Source organism: Microcebus murinus, chromosome 17 (genome assembly GCF_040939455.1).
Source record: "Microcebus murinus isolate Inina chromosome 17, M.murinus_Inina_mat1.0, whole genome shotgun sequence".
NCBI lineage: Eukaryota > Metazoa > Chordata > Mammalia > Primates > Cheirogaleidae > Microcebus > Microcebus murinus.
In genome coordinates this window covers 48,939,125-48,959,969 of record NC_134120.1, presented here as the reverse complement: position 1 = coordinate 48,959,969, position 20,845 = coordinate 48,939,125, and the positions used below count along the sequence as shown (strand labels likewise).

Here is a 20,845-nt window from a genome sequence, read left to right as displayed (position 1 = left end):
CTGTTCTTGTTATATTAACAATGGCTGGATACTTTCTGGACAGCCCTTGTAGAAAACAGACTTTTAATAATGCAAAACAGGGCCGGGCACGGTGGCTCATGCCTGTAATCTTAGCACTCTCAGAGGCTGAGGCGGGTGGACCGCTCAAGGTCAGGAGTTTGAAACCAGCCTGACCAACAGCGAGACCCCCATCTCTACTAAAAATAGAAAGAAATTAATTGGCCAACTAATATATATAGAAAAAATTAGCCAGGCATGGTGGCATATGCCTGTAGTCCCAGCTACTCAGGAGGCTGAGGCAAAAGGATTGCTTGAGCCAAGGAGTTGAAGGTTGTTGTGAGCTAGGCTGACGCAATAGCACTTTAGCCAGAGCAACAGAGTGAGACTCTGTCTCAAAATAAATAAATAAATAAATACAAAATAATTAAACCATAGTACTTTGCATTATACCTATAATGTAGTTTATGATGTGATCAGAATAGAAAACTAGTATTGGCCCCTTGGGCAAATTAAATTGCTTTGATTGAACAACTTTTTTCATTTCAACAATGGTGATAAGTGTATGCAATAAATACCATACTAAGGAAAGTGCTGGAGATAATTGTTTTAAAAAACCATTACTTTAGGAGAAAAAGTTAGAGACTAGATTTTTCTCAGTGAGGTTTAAATTTTAGAATTACATTTATCAATAAATATTGTAATTAAAAATGCAAGGGTAAAGAAAAACCTTCAAATCAAAATTTAAGTTTGAAACTCTCTGGTCTCTGTTTTTCTCTATTTAAAAAAAAATGTCTTTTAAGCACATGCTTTCTTTCCTTTTCTTAAAAAAGATCACTGTGGAACTATTTGATAGAAAAAAATATCTCTAGACAATCTGTTAAATTATTATGTTGTTTTAGAATACATTAGTGTGTGTCACATACATGATTATACTGAATCACTAAGAAAAGTTCATTTACAAGAGTAAATAGTGTATGGTAAGGCAGGAGTACAGAGCATTTATAAAAGATTACCTATAAAAATAAGGGTAAAATTTATCTAGAAACTCATATGGTCAGAAAGTTCTTTTTATCAACAATGTTGGCTAAATTGTTAATGTACTACCTATAAAATTAAAATTAAGTCAAATAATTTGCTTTTTTTTATATGAGGTCCAAACCCATATATACAAGAGCCTATTGTATTTTCACTTGGACATGGATACAACACATCCATCTCCATTCTTGACTGATAATTTCTTCCTTCTCCTCTATTCCCAAAAGAGTGGCACTACTAACCAGTTTACCTAAGCCAAACAGGGCAACTGCTTCCCTTCTCTTTCATCAAGTCTTATTCATTCTGCCTCCTAAGGAGTGAGAATCTATCCACTTCTTTGAATCCTCGCTATTTAAATTCAACTCTAAATTCAACTCGTAATTTCTCACTAGATCACTGTCACAGATTTTCATATTACCAAAAATAAGATCTTTCTAAAATGTGATCATACTTGTTTAAAAATTTTAAGGTCTTCTTAGATCTCTCAAGATAAAGCCCAAACTTTTAAACATGATAAGAGTCATCAACCTCTGTGAAGTCGTCACCTCTCTTAAGCTTACTTCTTGAGTCTCATCTCTCACTACATCCCCCTTGCTATGAAGTGCCAGCCATAAGAAAAGCTTACTCATCAGACCATTTTCTTTCCGAAGTTTCCCATATACTCTTTCTTTTGCTAACACGTCCTTGTACTTCCCAGTTCAGTTCTGGTGTTTTCTCTTTAAGAAAGTCTTTTCTAAAAACACCTCACCCATCCCCCCACAACATGTACACTAAATTTGGAATAGGTATACAATGTTTCCTCAGTACCCTGTGCAAACACCCATCTATTAGAGGTCTAATCTCATGGTAGAAAATAGAAACTAGGTTGGAAGTTTCTTGAGGGGAAAGTTTATGTCTTTTTATCTTTATTTCTGCTATGCCAGGATGGTAAGTGATACACAGCAAATGTTAAATAAATGAGCAGTGAATAGGTAAATAAAGGACTCATTTTCTCTTTTACAGAGTAAGAGGGATAGAATATATGAAAATTATTTTCATGGCCTTAGAGACTTTTTTTGCTTATTTCTTGGTTCATTCTTTTAAAACACAGGCTACCTTAAATTTGATTGAGAGAAATTGGGGTATAACCAAATTGACATAAAGGGATAAGTGTTTTATTAAAATGGTCAGTGCTAAAACATTTTCCTCCTTTAGCTGATTTATTCTAACTACTAAATTCCTCTTAACTGGGATAGACCTTTACAAAGGTCAGCTATGGTGAGTTGCCATTCAGGAAATGCTATGACATACCGCCTCTTTGCCTCTGGCATATTTTAGTTCCTCATTCCACAACTTCTGTTGTTCAGCCTCCAGGTCCTTCGTTAATTTATTAATAGTCTGTTGTAGTTCATTTCTTTCATGATTTATTCTCTCAATGTCTGCAACTGAGTACTTCTGGTTATCAACAATATTCTGTAGTCGAGTGTTCTCCTGTTTTATTGCTTCATATTCTAGCTCTGCATTAGGGGAAAAAAACAATTTTTTTTTTCTTTTTAGAGATGGGGTCTGGAAATACACAAATTTTTAAAGTTTAAAATTCCCACAAAGAAAAAAAAATGGACAGAATAATATAATAAATCCATGTTCATATCAGCCCCCCCCAAAAAAAATTCCCACAAAGAAACAGATGACAGTATTTAATATAGCTATCTTAATATAGCTATCTAAATTTCTAAAAAATTCAGCCAGGCATGGTGGTGCATGCCTGTAGTCCCAGCTACTAGGGAGGCTGAGGCAGCAGGATTGCTTGAGCCCAGGAGTTTGAGGTTGCTGTGAGCTAGGCTGACGCCACGGCACTCACTCTAGCCTGGGCAACAAAGTGAGACTCTGTCTCAAAAAATAAAAGCAAATTTGAAGAATATGCAATAGTTGGATTAAACTGGCTTCAAGTAGTTATAAAAAGTTGTTAGAACTGTCATTCAAAATAGAAATCACAAATGATAGAAATATGCAGATTTTAAAACAATAAGTAAGTGGATTATGGGAATAGGAAAGCCAACTTCTTTGGTTCCAGGATACACTGATAATATAGCTAAGGACATAGATGCTTATTTATTACAGTTGCATTGAGACATTTCATCCACTAAAGAGCATTTGGTTATTCAAAACATTCCTGGACTAAATGATTTACAAAAGGAAAGGTCTCATCTCAGAACTGTGGAAGAAATCAAAACCATTTTTTTCTCCTAAAAAGCCACATAATAAACCACCAATAAAACTCTTAACAATCTCCTTCACACTGAAGTGGAAAAATGTCCAAAAGGAGCAACTTCAGCTTCAATGAGGTGAAAGAGCACTAGGAAGATTGTTTGCCTTTGCTGCACTAGGGATTTATACAGTTATTCGGTAACATTGTTTAAGAACCATTGGGTCTTAATGCAGTTTTGCATAAGAATATAATTTATTGTATGCGAAAAAATAAGAGAGGACTTATTACTAGGAACCACAAAGACCCATCATCATTAACTTTTTAAAGATTTTGTTTTATGAAAAAACCACTTAGGCCAGGCGCGGTGGCTCATGCCTGTAATCCTAGCACTCTGGGAGGCCGAGGCGGGCGGAAAACCAGCCTGAGCAAGAGCGAGACCCCATCTCTACTATAACTAGAAAGAAATTAATTGGCCAACTAATACATATACAAAAAATTAGCCGGGCATGGTGGCACATGCCTGTAGTCCCAGCTACTCGGGAGGCTGAGGCAGGAGGATTGCTTGAACCCAGGAGTTTGAGGTTGCTGTGAGCGAGGCTGATGCCATGGCACTCACTCTAGCCTGGGCAACAAAGCAAGACTCTGTCTCAAAAAAAAAAAAAAAAAACCCACTTAAATATGTGCAGCTACTAGCACTCTGGGAGGCCGAGGCAGGAAAAGAAATTATCTGGACAACTAAAAATATATATAGAAAAAATTAGCTGGGCATGGTAGCGCATGCCTGTAGTCTAAGCTATGAGCTACTCGGGAGGCTGGGGCAGAAGGATTGCTTAAGCCCAGGAGTTGGAGGTTGCTGTGAGCTAGGCTGATACCACGGCACTATAGCCTGGGCAACAGAGTGAGACTCTGTCTCGAAAAAAACCCCAAATATATATATATATATATATATGATGCAACTATTTTCTTATGCTGAAAAGAACAAAAGTTTAAAACATAAATTCTTTCAATACTCCTGCATGATTCTTTGTAATAATTCAGAAAAACCACACGTTTTTTCCCCCACAAACATAACATCTACAATAAAACACATCAGAGTTTATTCATATTTTACTGACATTTTCAGTGATAACCACAATAGTTAGGTTCTTGCTTTGTCTATTTACCAACAGTGTTTTCCAACCTTTTGTGCCTCACGGCTTACGTAGAACATGACAGCATTTATACAGAAGCTGGGATGAATGGATGAGGATGACCAAAGGTGCCAAGAGAATCACTCTGAGGGCTAAGAGGATCAATATCTTGACTTTGTTATACCCTATTTGCAACACAATAATTGGGAAGCTTCACATCTGAGCTTAAAATAAATTAATGGTTGGTTTAAGTAAAACGTTATTCTTTGCCACGAATGGCTTTAATAATCAAGAAAGTTAAAATATTCATAGAATAAAATGCATCTTAGGTTAACAGTTATCAAATTAATGTCTCAAACTAAATCATTCTGGAATGGCAAATGATTTGCTGAAGTTATTTCTCTCTCATCCACTCTGTTTGCAACTATCAGAAAAAAATTCTTACAATAAGTAGGCATTGAAAAATTGGTAGCCTGCTATAGACATTTACCATAGAAGAAAAAAAGATAGGATAACAAATTGGTTTTATATGTGACAAATACCACACAGGTCCACATCCTAGTCTGAATGACCTCTTTTAGCATTAGCTGTGCTTACCTACTCTAGCAATTTCTTCATTGAGACCATTTAATTTCTGGTCAAGAATGGCTGAATGAGACTCCAAATTGCTCATGTATGCCTGATATTTTTGAACATCTCCTTGCAAGGATGCTTTCAGTTTTCTTAATGACTCCAGACGATTCTTTAAGAGAAAAGAATATTAAATTAGTTATTCTCATTAATAATCACTCCATATTTTAAGAAGATGGACTTTTTAAGAAGTCAATTTGGGATAGAAAAACCAAGGGCCGGGGCCAAAAAGCACAAGCATTTTAAATCTGGCATTTTATAGAATAGTCTGGGTGCTTCACTAATAATACATAAAATAAAATTATATATTTGTATATTAACATTTAGCCTTTAGAAAACCCTTAGGATACAATATATTATATAAACCTACTTATTTCCATTCCTTTTTCACTAACTCCAAAACCCAGGGCCTCTTGTGAATAATGCTCCCTGGAGATACGTAACATGGGGACCTTGTTCAAAGGATACTTTTGGTCTTACGTAATTAGGTAAGAATCTTTCATCATATTCTGAGCACCATTAGTCTCAGAATGATAGAACACAAGGGACAATAAGGCTCCACAGATACCAAACATGTTTTCATTGGGAGTTATATCCTATGTGAAAATTTAACTTTTAAGAAGCTTACTTTGTGAACCTATTTTTAAAAAATTTTGATAAGGAAGCTAGTATCCTCTAAGGAGACCCAAGAGTCTAAAAGAGCTTAAATAAATGTATAAACATATTTACTAACCGGTTCTTTTTCTCTTTCTTGTTCCAATCTTGTAATCTGTTCATTCAATGCTTTGTTTCTTGCTTCTAATGATTCCAGCTTGGAAGCATCTACATTAAATAAATCCTCTGGAAACAAAACCCAAAAACTTCATAAGATCTTAAATCGGCTCAAAGCATTCTTCCCTAGGTTTTCACCATTGCTCACTCTTTCACTTCCTTCTGGTCTCTGCTCAAAACACTATTAGTGAAGCACATCATATCCTTTATAAAACAGCATACCCTTCCTATCACTCCACTGCACTTCTATTCCCCTTGTGCTGCTTGAGTTTTCTCCATAGCACTTGTCAGCATTTGACTTCTAATTGCTCATTTCATTATTTTTCCTTTCTATTAAAAGGTAAGTTTGTAAAAGCAGGGATTTTTAATCTCTTATTCGTTACTGTATCTTCAGTGCCTAAATGGTGGCTGGCACACAGCAGGTATACAATAAATACTTGTTTGAATAAATGAATGCAATTTATAGGCTTAATTAATTATATATAGAAACGTTAAATTACTCACTAGATGCTTAGATCACTATGAATTTTCATCTCTTAAAACAAAACATCATTTATCTTGCTCCCCTTCCCATGTGAACAAGCTGAAATTGTCCTGCTTACTCTTCAGGAAGGTACATTCCTAGGGGAACCTAAGACAACCTTTTGTGCTAATATTGGCAAGGTGATATTCTCCTGTTTTGATTGACTCTATTCTCTTTGGAGAAATAGCTTCACACATGTTAGGTTTATCTATTTTACCTACCTCTCTAGCATGTTACATACAAAACTATTTCAATAGAAGGAATAACATGTAAAATAATATCTTAGGAATATTTTAGAGTTAGCCAATAAATACTGAATGTAACTTGACTAGATGACAGTTGAGTAGAAAAGAATTTCCTTAGTTATCTGGAAATGTAATGTTCTATTAACTTTCTGCTGCAAGTTTGAAAGACACTTTAGATATTTTGACTAATTGGTGCTTTAATTTCTCTACGAGTAAAGCAAAGACATTACAGGGATATTATCCCCCAGGAGGAATAACATTTGCTGACTATCTTCTGCGTATTTGGTACTCTCTTACACTGCCACATAATCCTGCAAAATTCTGTCAGACAGGTCAGGTGTTGAGGTCACAGAGACAGGAAGGGCTTATGTCTCAGGTCTAGCTTGACATTAAGTATTCTGTCTGCTTAACTATTCTTCTCTCCACCAAAGAAACCATGAAGATAAAAACCAGCAGGCACCCAGATACACTTAAAGTAAGTAGCCCAGATAAACATTGGATATGGTAAAATAAGCTACCACTGTATAAGCAGAGTTAAAAGATAAAAAGCAAGCATATTAGGAATGAGAACACTTACTCAGCTTTGACTGCAACTCTGCATTCATGTCTTCAAAGCTGTCAGCACCATTCATAAAACTCTCATAACATTTTATGGTGTAGTCCAAAAACAACTGATTGGGTTAAGCAGATTTTAAACACAAAGTCATGATTCTCTATTTAGTTTGTTTCACTATTCCAGGTAAAAATTTTAATTTGAATAAAACAAAGTCAGGAATATTTAGCAGTCATATGAGCTTCTATAAATAAGAGACACAAACCTAGGGCATATGATTAATTATCCTATACAGACTTATGTGCTATTTCTAAATATGAATAATGAAGATGAAAATAATACGTATTTGGATAAAAGTAATATTTAAAAATAGTAAGTACACCATACCTCCAGAACTTTGAGGTCAAATAAGGAAGCTTATTAATAAATATAATTCAACATAAAATGCATAAACTTAATCATCTTTAGGAATAAAGCACCTTATGGAAAATTTAAATAAATTGCTGATCATCTAAGTCCAATTAAACTGACAGGGTGTGACTGTGAAAACTAGAATGTAATTAACAAAAGGCTATAATTATATTGTAACTTCAAGCTAAAAAATGGCATCATAAGTAGAGATCTATTTGGAACACTACAATTCTTAATATTTATCCAAGAGAAAGTAACACTATAATTTGCAGTCATGAAGCATTTTGTTCACAGAGAATGCATACTTTATTGGAGGCAAGGAAGGTTGATCAGAATTTTCCATAGCCTAGATAAAGTAAATATCCCTCAAGACAAACCAATTCCCTTTGTGCTAAATCTCTGCTTACTAAGCAACCTTCTTATTACTTGTTGATATGAAAAGGATACTCTAATTAGGCAGTATGAGTATTCTTTAACTGGAAAGGTAACGGTAATACTGATGGTAAATTAATATATTTTCATTCTACTTCAGAGCCGTCTTTTGTGAATTTCGTAAGAGTCAATCAGTTTCCTTAAGCTTAGTCAATTTTGATCCTAGATTAAAAAATTGATTTTTGTGGACCCACAAAGCTGAGCATCAGAAACTTGTGAAGCTGGATACCCTGAAAAATCTTTTTTTTTTTTTTTTTTAAAAGAGATGGAATCTCATTCTGTCACCCAAGCTGTAATGCAGTGACATCATCCTAGCTCACTGCAGCCTCAAACTCCTGGGCTCAAGCATTCCTCCTGCTTCAGCCTCCTGAATAGGCATGCCACCACATCTCACTAATTTTTCTTTTTTTTTTTTTTTTTTTTTAAGAGACAGAGTCTCACTATTTTCCCCAGGCTGGTCTTAAACACAAACAGCTCTAGATAGTTTCCAAAGTGCTTCTCTACATATTTTCATTTGAAATAATAGTTCAGATAACAAGAATAATATTTACAGGTTTAACCTTTAAGATGAATGTTAAGACATTTAGTACTTAACAGGTATTGTTGTAATGGTACTTAGGGGAAAACTGAGGTGCAATTATTATAAATGTAGTCTAGTATACATATCGCAGTGTGGGAGGAAAACCCTTTCAAGAGTAGGATCAAAGGCTTTCTAGGAGCCTTTCCGGCTGGGATCATTGCTGAAGTAGTTAAGGGGCATGTTTATTTTTTGTTTAAAAAAAAGGGCCATGATACTATGCCAATCAGTTGATATATCTTTGAACTATTTTCTGGGCAGTAATAAAAGATGAGACTGAAATTATTCCTACTTTTCCTTTTGTGACAAAGGTTTTGAAAAGTAAAGGCTAGAACTAGAACAGAGGCCAGGCGTGGTGGCTCATGCCTATAATCCTAGCACTCTGGGAGGCCGATGGGAGGATTGCTCGAGGTCAGGAGTTCAAAACCAGCCTGAGCAAGAGCAAGACTCCATCTCTACTATAAATAGACAGAAATTAATTGGCCAAGTAATATATATAGAAAAAATTAGCTGGGCATGGTGGCGCATGCCTGTAGTCCCAGCTACTCGGGAAGCTGAGGCAGCAGGATTGCTTGAGCCCAGGAGATTGAGGTTGCTGTGAGCTAGGCTAATGCCTCGGCACTCACTCTAGCCTGAGCAACAAAGTGAGACTCTGTCTCAAAAAAATAAAAAAAATAAAAAAGAACCAGAACAGAGAATAGTTTTTCTTCTTAGGGGCCTGTGTGGTGATTGGCTTTTTATGTATGCTAGGGAATGTTAATACATAATCTCAACATTTTAAATTTATTCCTCAGAGTTGGTGTTTGCTGCATTTGAATATGTAAATTTGCATATTTTAGGAAATGATATGGGATTAGTTACATAGTTTAGGTTCTAATATAGTATATGGTGGAAGAACCAATTCAGGCTACCTATTACTTTTATTTCAACCACTTTTGGAAGTGATAACTCTGAGCTAAGTTACAATATGCCTAACTAAAAAGGCCAAAAGAAAATAAACAAAAAACACACGTGCAATATGTTAAGACTTAATCTATTATGATTTATATTAAGAAAGAATTATATTAAAATAATGTTGCCAGTATTGATATCTTCATTCTGAGAATGAAAGGAGGAAAAGAAACATTACATCTGTAACATATAATATCAACATCTTATGATTTAATTATAAGCCCCTTGAATTTTTTACTTAATTAACATTTTCAAATTTCTGTGTCTAGTTAATTTTAGGAAATTATAATGTGACTTCAACAGGACATCCATTAATATTTTTAAAAATCAATTTTATAATTTTTCAGAAAGCAAAAGGACAACTCTACAAAAGAATATACAGATGGTCCCTGACTTATGATGGTTTGACTTAAGATTTTTCAGCTTTACATAGGTGTGGAAGAATTCAGTAGAAACCACACTTCAAATATCTATAAAACCATTTTGTTTTTCACTTTCAGTACAGTATTCAATAAATTACATGAGATAGTCAACACTTATTATAAAGTAGGCTTTGTGTTAGATGATTGTGCCCAACTGTATGTTAATGTAAGTGTTCTAAGCATGTTTACAGTAAACTAGACAAAGCTATGATGTTTGGTAGGTTAGGTGTATTAAATGTATTTTTGATTTATAATATTTGCAACTTATGATGGGTTTATTGGGATGTCGCTCCATGGCAAGTTGAGGAGAATCTGTATTAACTTCAATAGTGACATTTTGTGAATATTTTCAAAGCAACTCATTATTATAGTTTATAGTAAAGTATGGTACCTTATTATGCATAATTCCATCTTCAGTTTCTTCTCCCCAAGGCTGCCCATCATCAAATAAAGGTGAGCTTTCTTTCATGGCAGTATGTATCTAATTGGTACACAAGTAAACATTAAGTTAATTAAACTGATGTGAAAAACATACAGCTTTCATGTTTTGCCAAATTTGTTCTTTAGTGTCATTTTTAGAAACATTGACATTATTGCACGACTAAATCTTTTATTATTACAAAAGAGCCCTAAAATACTTTTTTTTTTCCAAATCAAAAAAGGATATTTTTTGTATCCTTTTTTGTATCAAAATTATACTTTCAAATCTTTTATATTTTTCAGTAACTAAACTGCCTCAGGATTTAGAAAGGATGGGCTCCATATTTAGTTCTGTTTTATTCTGCTGACCTTTATGCTGCTGCTAACCCATTGAGAGCATTTACATACATTTTAATGCAACTTCAAGAATTCAAAACAGAATGGCCACATAAAAGGTGAACCAAGGCCGGGCGCTGTGGCTCACGCCTGTAATCCTAGCTCTTGGGAGGCCGAGGCGGGCGGATTGCTCAAGGTCAGGAGTTCAAAACCAGCCTGAGCAAGAGCGAGACCCCGTCTCTACTATAAACAGAAAGAAATTAATTGGCCAACTGATATATATATATATAAAATTAGCCGGGCATAGTGGCACATGCCTGTAGTCCCAGCTACTCGGGAGGCTGAGGCAGAAGGATCACTCAAGCCCAGGAGTTTGAGGTTGCTGTGAGCTAGGCTGATGCCATGGCACTCACTCTAGCCTGGACAACAAAGTGAGACTCTGTCTCAAAAAAAAAAAAAAAAAAAGGTGAACCAGTAATTCTTCTCTTTTACATGGGCTCAATTTTGGTGCTCAAATGTTATCAACTGACTCCTTCAGTACACACAAATGTGAATTTTAGATCGAATTTTACAATAAAATCTTCAGAAATACTATAGTTGTTTAAAATTGGAAGTGATAACCAAAATTATAGCAAAACATTTAGATGTTTATAATTGACAACTAACAGGAAAATAGCTAAAAGTTTTTAAGGCACAGAAATTCTGTTTTGTAACAACAGTTTTGTATAAATTAAAAATATATATATATAACCTTTCAAATATGAAAAAAATTTAAAAATTTAAATGAAATTGCTATAAAATATATATGTAGATATAGTTATATTAGCTATAAGTATATAAATATTTGTACCTAAATATTATATAGATGTTTATGTATATTTATATCTATGTAAATAGGTATAAATATTTATACACTTATATCTAGTATAGTGAACATTAAGAATACTAACTTTTAAGAAAAGGACTACACATTAAGAATATGTAAAAGAAGAATGTGGTCTCTGTTGAAGGCATTCATAACATTTTTTGTATATCTAGGGAAAATGCAGGGGAGCTCTATTAACTTGTCCTCTACCTCTCTGTTTTCAACAAGGTCTCAAGTGACAGATTTAATGATGTCTAAAAGACATGTAAGGTAGAACCCAAGATGAAGAACAGAATCTTCTACCTGGTCATCAGGGTAAAGATAGCTATTGTTGCATTGTCAAAGGTCCTTGTGAAAACTCTTGCTACTCTGCAAGACTCAAGGAAAGCCTTACACAGGGACAAACATATCTCCAGGACTTATAGAAAAGCCTCTACTCAAAGGACAGAAAAGTTCTCAACTAAGGAGATTTGGTTGAAATGGTTTCAACCTGAAGTTATATATTAAGATTTAAACACAACACAAAGGAGCCATAAAAATACTGGGGAAAAAATTGGAAGAACTTTTTCTTAAATATGGATTTTAATTTAAAAGGGGGAAAATCAATTTCATGGAGGAAAATAAGAAATCAATTTCCTATTGACTTATTTTTTTTTGAGCTGTAAAAAGTCATGAAAACATAATCTCCTTGCCAATGTGGTACTTCTTTCTCCTTACCTCTGGTATCACATGTTAACAGTTTGAAAACTTAAAATCAAATGTGCTTTGAAAAAGGAAAACTCTGAAGTGGACTTTGAGAAAATTGGCAAAAGCAAGATTGGGAGAGAAACAGAAATATCTTTTTGAGAGAAAAACCCATCTCATATGTGTAATTTAAAAATGACAAATCAAATACCTTGATGCAGTCTATTAACCAAACCAAGGCTGCCACAATGTGAGGCCATGTATGAGGGGCCCCCACTGTATACATGGAGCTTTTGGATAGCGCAAAAGGATACCTATGAAAAATTAGAAAAAATAAGCTAACTTAACATGTTAATTTAGTAAAAATAATGGCTAAATTAATTAAGAAGTTGCATTTTAAAAATTCCACATACATTCCCGCAGTCTTGACTTATTTAGATGATAGTTGTTGAGATTCTGTCTTTAGTCATCCTACTTTCCAATGATTTTGTATATTTTTGGGGTTCTTCTCTGCAGACTACTTTGTACTTACACTCTTTAAGCTGCAGAACTTGATTTATTCAACCAGTATGCTGGACTTTACTTTCAAAAGTCTTTTGGTCTCTCAAATTCAATGTACCTTCAATAAACTACATGTATGCACATTTCTGAATCCATTTTTCCCTCTTTCAACTTCATCACATCCTATTTTTACCAGGCCTCAATCCTAGTCTATAGATTCTGTGGTAACTAGCCTGTCCTTTCTATTCCCCAGAAGTTCAGGGCCTTATATTCTATTATCTGCAGTTCTGTAATAACCTACAAATAGCTGTTTTATGTTTTGCTTTTTCTCCTCTCTTTAATTTATTGTACATATAGGGCCCACAGTGATCATATTAAAACAGGTTATTTTTATAATTCAAATTCTTTACAAATCTCATGAGTTTGATTCTTTTCTGTGTTCTAATAATGTCTCTAACTAATGAGAAATATACATACCCAAGATCTTTAAAGATTCTTGGAACCTCTTCTTCAAACTTTGTGTCAGGAAGTTCGTATGAAGGACACAGGAAGCCATAAAGAAAAGTGAAGATCTTTAGAAAGTCCTTAACAGATGGAGCTTGTAGAGATTTCATGGATACACTATGTGCATAACCATTTTCTGTAAGAAACTACAATAATTTTTATGAAACATCAAGCATTCCTTAATAGAAAATTATTGGAAAATACCTAAGAGAACATAGAGAATTTAGAATGTTTCAAATTAGGAAGTACCTCACAGAGTTGTCGAATACACTGCTGAATGAATGCTTTGTCATTAAGTGGTCTTGGGTCCTTAATTTTTTCAGAACTGGAAAATATACCAAGTTGACTATTCCGGGACCCATGTCCACTAGTTCTGGAAACACATTTTTAAAAAGTCAGTCAAAACTCTTTCCTTCTGTAGTCAAGTCTAAATTATTTCAAGGTGATTTTATATTTTAACATCAGCACGAAACATCAAAGTTTAACTCTTTCTTATTTAACTAAACAGAATTATTTAAAGCAAAGAAAATGAGAAAATAATGAAAGGATGAGGTTATAGCTATTAACAGATAGATATAAAATGAGGCAAGAAAAAACCCCCACTTGTGATTCTTTATGTTACTAACACATATACCATACTCTAACAATGTACATTTCCAGTCCCTAGATCTTCTGCACCAACTATTCTGTGAGTATATTCAATGACTAAAGTCCTTTTACTATTCTGTTTACTGCCCCATCACTGCTCCCTTACTCCCAACCCTTTTATTTGCCATTATTTCTTGTGGGAAAGCTGCCTTTGAGATATATTAAAATAGGTTGTGCAGGCTTTTTCTCAACATTTCTGTCATGCAATACCTATATTATGTATCTGATTGTGATTTACCATAAATATATATGTTGCTACTTTTTAGTCTTTAATGGCTGTAGCATATATGCTACATCCCCCAAATAAAAGTTTACTTGTTTAAATAATCTGTATAATGGTTCCTTTTGCCCTCCTTTGTGGCCCGATTTAGCTTACCATTGTAGCTTATTAAATAGCCTTAGAACAATAATTTTCTTTATTGCACAAAAGTTATAAAATTGACTTACAGCAAATATTGCCGTTAATATATGAACTCTATTCATCAAAACTTCATTTCTCCCTACAAGCTGCTTACAAATTCTTTTCTGCTGAGGATCTAAGAGTTCTTTAGTTTGGCTCTCTTATGCAACCATCCTGATTAATTATCTAATTAATTAGCTTATTTTTCCTGAGAATTTACTAAGTTAATATGAGAACTTCTTTTCTACATATTGCTATTACTTAACCTTTTAAATTTTTTTTCACAATAAAATAGGCATATAGGTTCAGCAAAACTACACTGATATCTTTTTAAATTTCAAGAGAATTTTCAACCCAATCAAAATACTATATTAATCAATTTATTGGTTAAAGAGCATAAGGTCTAGGGCCAGAATGTATGGTTTCAAATTCTGTCCCTGTTATTAGTTGTGTGACCTTGGGTAAGTTACTTAACGTCTCTGTGCTTCAATTTCCTTATATATAAAATGGAGACAATAACAGTACTTCCTCATAGAGCAATTTTTTTGTTTTTTGTTTTTTTTTTTGAGACAGAGTCTTACTGTGTTGCCCTGGCTAGAGTGCTGTGGCATCAGCCTAGCTCACAGCAACCTCAAACTCCTGGGCTCAGGTGATCCTCCTGCCTCAGCCTCCCAGGTAGCTAGGACTACAGGCATGTGTCACCATGCCTGGATAATTTTTTCTATTTTTTAGTAGAGATGGGGTCTTGCTCTTGCTCAGGCTGCTCTCAAACTTACTCCTGAGCTGGGAGGATCCGCCTGCCTCGGACTCCCAGAGTGCTAGGATTACAGGCGTGAGCCACCAAGCCCAGCCAGGGCAGTACTGAGGATTGATTAAAAGAGCTGATACAGATAAAGACTGAAAACAATGTCTGGCCTATGGGAATGTTTGACAAATGTTAGGCTTCATAATTGTTATGATCTCTGAATTTTAGCTGTGAGATGAGTTATGTTACAAAAATGCCCTAAGATTTTTCATTAAATAGAATAAATACCAGAAATGGAAGTTTAACTTGGTTTCATGGCAGAAACTTTTTAAATAAGGTGACAAATATTTCATATCTAAATATTTTCAAAACAATTGAAGAAATAGGTTTTTAAATTTTTTTTCAGCCTAAACAATGTTATAATTTAAGAGGAGAAAAAAAGACAGCAAATAGTTCATTAAAGAAAATGGGGTAGAGTGGGAACAGTGATTAGTTAGATTTAGAAATATCAAATTACTTTGGGATATTTGTTCACTTGATTTGGATTTTGCAGGTCATTTGTGATTTTAGTAAGCTATGAATTGTGGAAAAAAAGTCCTTTTCAAATGGTTAACAGTTAAAGGAAAAAATATATATATACAACTCTTGTCTTGGCTGTAGCAAAAGTGAGGCTCTTGCTATTATCTTGCCTCTCATTTACTTCTCAATTCTCAGCAATCTGGACTCTGATCCTCCAAACTTTTCCCCTTCCTTTTCCCTGCTCATTTTTAAAATTTCAGAATATTATGGGGATACAAATGCTTTGGTTACATAAATCACCTTTGAATTGCCTGAGTCAAAGCTACAAGCATGCCCATCCTCCAGACAGCTCATACTGCGGGTTTGTTTTAAAGTTACATTTTGTTTTGGTGAGACAACAACATCATAGCATATTGTCTTAATTTTAGGGTTGAGCATTTTTTAAAAAATCAACTTTACTGAGGCAATCTGTTTAGAATAAAATGCATCTGTTTAAAGCATACAGTTTGATGAAGTTTGATAATAAATGTACTTGTATAATCTGTACCAATCAAGATATGAACATTTCTATCATCCCCCAAAGTCTCCCCTATACTCCTTAATAGTCAATCTTTTTCCCACTTGCGGCCCGGACAAATGCTGATCTACTCTACATAATTATTCTCACAGTGTTATGCAGGGATTATTGAAAAGTTTAAACTATTTTCATAGTAAAACTAAGATGTTATTTACGCTTTTCATTCTCCTTCTCTCATGAAAGTACAGTGGAGTTTTCCAGAAGCTGGCCACATGATGTATGATATCAGTAACGCACTGAATGCAGAAGCGGATATTGGAGTCTAGCTGTCTTCCATTAGGCCACACATTAAAGAGATTTGTGAAAAGGTAAAACAATGTTATTCTTCTCACTGAAATTGTTTTGTTTTTAAAAATGTTTTCTTAAATTAAAAACATGCTATTTGTTACCATGTAATGGCTTTTAAGTTGAATTAATACATATTTAAACTGTTACTCAGTTTTAATTTCTAATAGGGTTAATATCAATAGATATAGCCGGTAAAAGAAAAGCTTTCTGGAGTTCTCATTAATCTTTAAGAATATAAAAACGCTGAGACTAAAATGCTGGACTAGATGATGATTCCTCCTTATTTTAAAATGCTATGACTCCATAGTATCTGAAAATTTAGCTTAGAATTTTCAATCAACTATTCACTTGTAACAATGTAGTGTTCTGAGTGTGTTAATCTATCATCTAAAGGAGATAGAACTATTTAAAACAGAGGAAAACTAGATTATAACTTTTCTCTTGAAAGAGACCATATCATCTGACTCTTTGTTCTCTGAGGGCACCACTGTATAGCTATATGAATCCTCTTTATTAGAATTAATAAAAAATATCATTACCTTTTACCAAATACAGAGACTTTTCTTTCAGATGTAGGTTTGTTTATACTCAACTTTCCAAAGGTTGCTTTCTCTTTGCTTTAAGAAAAACAGAAAAACAACTCTTTACAATAAATACAAAATTATTTGCTCAAGAAACTTTTGGAAATACATTAGAACTCATACCTCTTCCCCATTACTTATAAAATAATTAAAAATCATGAAAATTTTTAGCAGCAATGGTAGCTGTTATAAATCAGATGGGCTAAAACATAGTACTATAAGTTATAATACTTGTAATATTGAGACCAGTAAGGGGTCCCTCTGGTCCATCCACCCTTTGGTAGATTTAACCTTTGTTTTAACCCTAGCACTGTCCATTTTTATCCATCATATTTTTAATAGTCATCTAAAATTTTCTACCCTAAATTTGCAATTCCAAAGAGTAAAGACAAGGCAGAAAATTTACATCCCCAATACACAGAACTTTGATTTCATGCTTAAATATCATTTTTTCCTACTTTAAAATTTTTACTTAAAAATTCTTTTTTAAATTGATACATAATTGTACATATTTATGGGGTACATAGTGATGTTGCAACACATATAGTGTACAGTGACTAGATCAGGGTAATTATCTTCTCAAACATATATCATTTTTTTGTGTTAAGAACATTCAATTTCCTCTTTTTAGCTATTTGAATATCTATTAATGTTTTTTTATTTTTTATTTTTTTGAGACAGAGTCTCACTCTGTTGCCCAGGCTAGAGTGAGTGCCGTGGCGTCAGCCTTGCTCACAGCAACCTCAAACTCCTGGGCTCAGGCGATCCTCCTACCTCAGCCTCCCGAGTAGCTGGGACTACAGGCATGTGCCACCATGCCCGGCTAATTTTTTCTATATATATTAGTTGGCCAATTAATTTCTTTCTATTTATAGTAGAGACGGGGGTCTCACTCTTGCTCAGGCTGGTTTCGAACTCCTGACCTTGAGCAATCCGCCCGCCTCGGCCTCCCAGAGTGCTAGGATTACAGGCGTGAGCCACTGAGCCTGGCCTATTAATGTTAACTATAGTCATTCTACAGTGCTATAGAACATTATAACTTATTCCTCCTATCTAGGTGTTACTTTCTATCCTTTAACCAATCTCTCTTTATTCCCTCCTCTCTGCTTACCCTTCCTAGTTTCTCATATCCTGTTCTATTCTTTACTTCTATGAGCTCAACTTTTTTTTTAGCTTTCATATATGAGTGAAAACATGTGGTGTTTAATTTTCTGTTGCTGGCTTATTTCACCTATTTGCCAAGAGAAAGGTGTAGCTAGGAAGCCCAGTTAAGATTAAATAGCCAGAGGGGAGGGTTGTTATGCAGATTTAAGTCTCTGGCTTCTACACTGTAAGCCCTCCTCTTTTCCAGATGCAGCACAAAAACCTTATCTACATTATGATTTCAATTATCTTAAAATATGTACATTTTTACATATTTAAACAACTTTAAGGAAAAAAATTTTAAAATAGGTAAGTTCAATTATAGGTTGATAACCACCTTTAAAATTTTTTCTTTTAAAACCTTCTCTTTATCAGAATGTAGCTGCACTTGACATACATAATCTAAATTACAGACAAAAAGAAACATTGACAGTGGGGACTTTTTAGCTTCTAATACAATTCAAGGCATAAACTTTTGGTGTAAGTAATGTGCAACAACAAAAAAACTTCCCTGTTTAAAGTATTCAGAAAGAAAAATACATAAATATTTCAAATTTCTAAAAGTAGCAGAAGCTCATACTATGTAAATCTAAGTAATTTAAGAATAGTTAGCAAGTAACTTGTAGCTAGGTATTAGAGAAGGATTGATACAGCTCTACAGTGGCTTACAATTAGCCTTCCCTTAACTGAAAGAAAATCACTCATATCGAAAAACTATAGTTTATGATAGTAAGTTCTTTTGGACACTTTTTTAGCCAATCTTGAGGAAGTAGTTTGGAGAAGTGGTGTTTTGTAGCCTGCTACTACATGATAGCTTATTATCAGAGTAAATACTAATAATATTACTCTGATTTGATTGAGAACGTTGCTAGTTGGAAACATCTCAGTAAACTGAAGTCACAGCATAGACTTTGCTCAAACAAGTAGCTCTAGAAAAAAGGAAGAAAATAAGAGTGCTGAAGAAGAATTAGTTCTTTTAGGGAATGCCTGGTAAAGCACTTGGCTTTGGGAATTTAAGAAACAAATGAGATGCCACACAACACCATGCCCACATTTAGACTTCATTGATCCAAAATTAGGTACACTGGGAACAGACAGGATTCACCAACACATCATTCATATTACATCTTTGAATTAGCCATTTTTATGATTTCTTTGTCCAAGCAGATAAAGCATGCAGGTCAGAACCACAAGGGAGACACTTACGTTTGAGGGGTATAGAGGCCCTGTTTATTCAAGTCCTGGGATCTTAATTCCTGCATAGAGAGGCGGCCAGCACCACCAGAGGAAACCGAACCACGCTTCATGCTTATGACCTACATTCACGAAATCAGTATTAAAAAAGCTTTCCAGACAAAGATGGTACATTAAGCAACCATTTATCCTCAAATAGAAAGGCAGCCAGGCTTCACTGTTTTTTTCAAGATAACTTTTCCCCTGGAATATCTTTATTTGTTCCTGTATGCTGAAGTTCTCGTTTGCAGGGAACATACAACACACATAAACATTTATTAACGGCCCATCATGTACAAGAGAGTGTGCTAGGCAGTGCAGGAGATACAAAGATGAATAAGGTATGATTCTTGCTTTCACAAGGGTATCCATGGTAGCTGGAGCCCTGAATATATTAACCCAGACCCTATTTACTGCTGTTGGCTGTGCCTGTTTCAACCGGAAGTGAAAGAACTACCTCAAGTTCTCTTATTCACCTCAAAATGTTTCCTTTTCTTTGGTCTCAGAACGGAGCTATTCTGTTTTCTTCTTCTAATGCCAATCTCTCCTGTTCTATCTTTAATCCATTGTTTCCTAGTTCATACTCAATTACTGCCCCTTTGGCTTTAATCTCCCCTTCAACAAGGATAAATCATCTGGTCCACAAAACGGTCTACAGGCTGCCTCCCTTTCAAACCCCATTAACATCTCATTCCCTTCACATTTACTAAAAAGGCTGTCTCCTAGGATACTCACGATCGACGAACCTTTTGATCCTGTCTCATCTCTGTACCCTGCCTTCTCAGGACCTGCCCTGGCTTCCAGAACAGTGGTTATCCTTGTACTTCTCTGTGTACTGCTTAGTCTTTTATACCTATTGCATTCTTTCCTTCTTGGTTTTGGCCGCCTATTTCTTTCCTTCAATGAGAGCTTATTCATCTGTTCATCTTTTCCACCCACACCCATATGTTCACTCTCAGTCTTCACTTACGATGTACTCTCAAGAGTTAAGATTAAGACTTCCACACGTACTCCGTACGCGGCCACTAGTATGCAGACGCAGCACCCCAAACAGTTCCTCTGTTGCCCTTCCCCTCTTCGCCCCCCTCAAGTCTTCCCCCTTGCCTCTCTCCAGCCTCTTCCTCCAGCAGGGACCCTCATGCCCGCCCCTTCTCCCTTGGGAAATCGTTGCTAATAGAAATTTAGAGGACTCCGTGAACCCAGCGCCTCACACAGATCTGGCCCAATGGCCTCTCCCAACACCAAAACATTGTCTCTCAGGGCCGCTACATTTGAATTGTTGGCGCCATCACTTTCCTCCTCCAGAACAGTTCTGCAGAAACAAAGTTATTAGTTACCAGTGTCATTAGTTACCTTTCTTCCAGTTTCCTGACACAACCCAGGGACCGAATTTCTGTAAACCGTGCAATCGTCCGCTAGATAAGACAGCAGTCAACAAAACACCAGCTCCTTCCTCCGCCCGCCCAGGCTGTTCGAATTTGAAAAGGTCCGCCGGTGTGACGCCATCACGCATGACGAGCGACGCAACTCTCC

At 35.1% G+C, this 20,845-nt stretch overlaps 1 protein-coding gene across 1 annotated transcript in view; it reads right to left on the bottom strand.

The window, feature by feature from the left end:
• NDC80 (NDC80 kinetochore complex component) overlaps positions 1-20,838 on the bottom strand; it is a 40,569-nt gene extending 19,731 nt beyond the window's left edge. Inside the window, exons 1-11 of the mRNA XM_012746258.2 lie at positions 20,666-20,838; positions 19,286-19,395; positions 16,895-16,972; positions 13,428-13,551; positions 13,152-13,324; positions 12,385-12,487; positions 10,260-10,349; positions 7,100-7,193; positions 5,717-5,823; positions 4,951-5,095; positions 2,326-2,531 (exon numbers count right to left, since the gene is read on the bottom strand). Of these exons, the coding sequence (XP_012601712.1) occupies positions 2,326-2,531; positions 4,951-5,095; positions 5,717-5,823; positions 7,100-7,193; positions 10,260-10,349; positions 12,385-12,487; positions 13,152-13,324; positions 13,428-13,551; positions 16,895-16,972; positions 19,286-19,386 (1,221 nt within the window). The 5' untranslated portion in view covers positions 19,387-19,395; positions 20,666-20,838. The remainder of the gene's footprint in view (positions 1-2,325; positions 2,532-4,950; positions 5,096-5,716; positions 5,824-7,099; positions 7,194-10,259; positions 10,350-12,384; positions 12,488-13,151; positions 13,325-13,427; positions 13,552-16,894; positions 16,973-19,285; positions 19,396-20,665) is intronic.
• Positions 20,839-20,845: the final 7 nt, after the last annotated feature.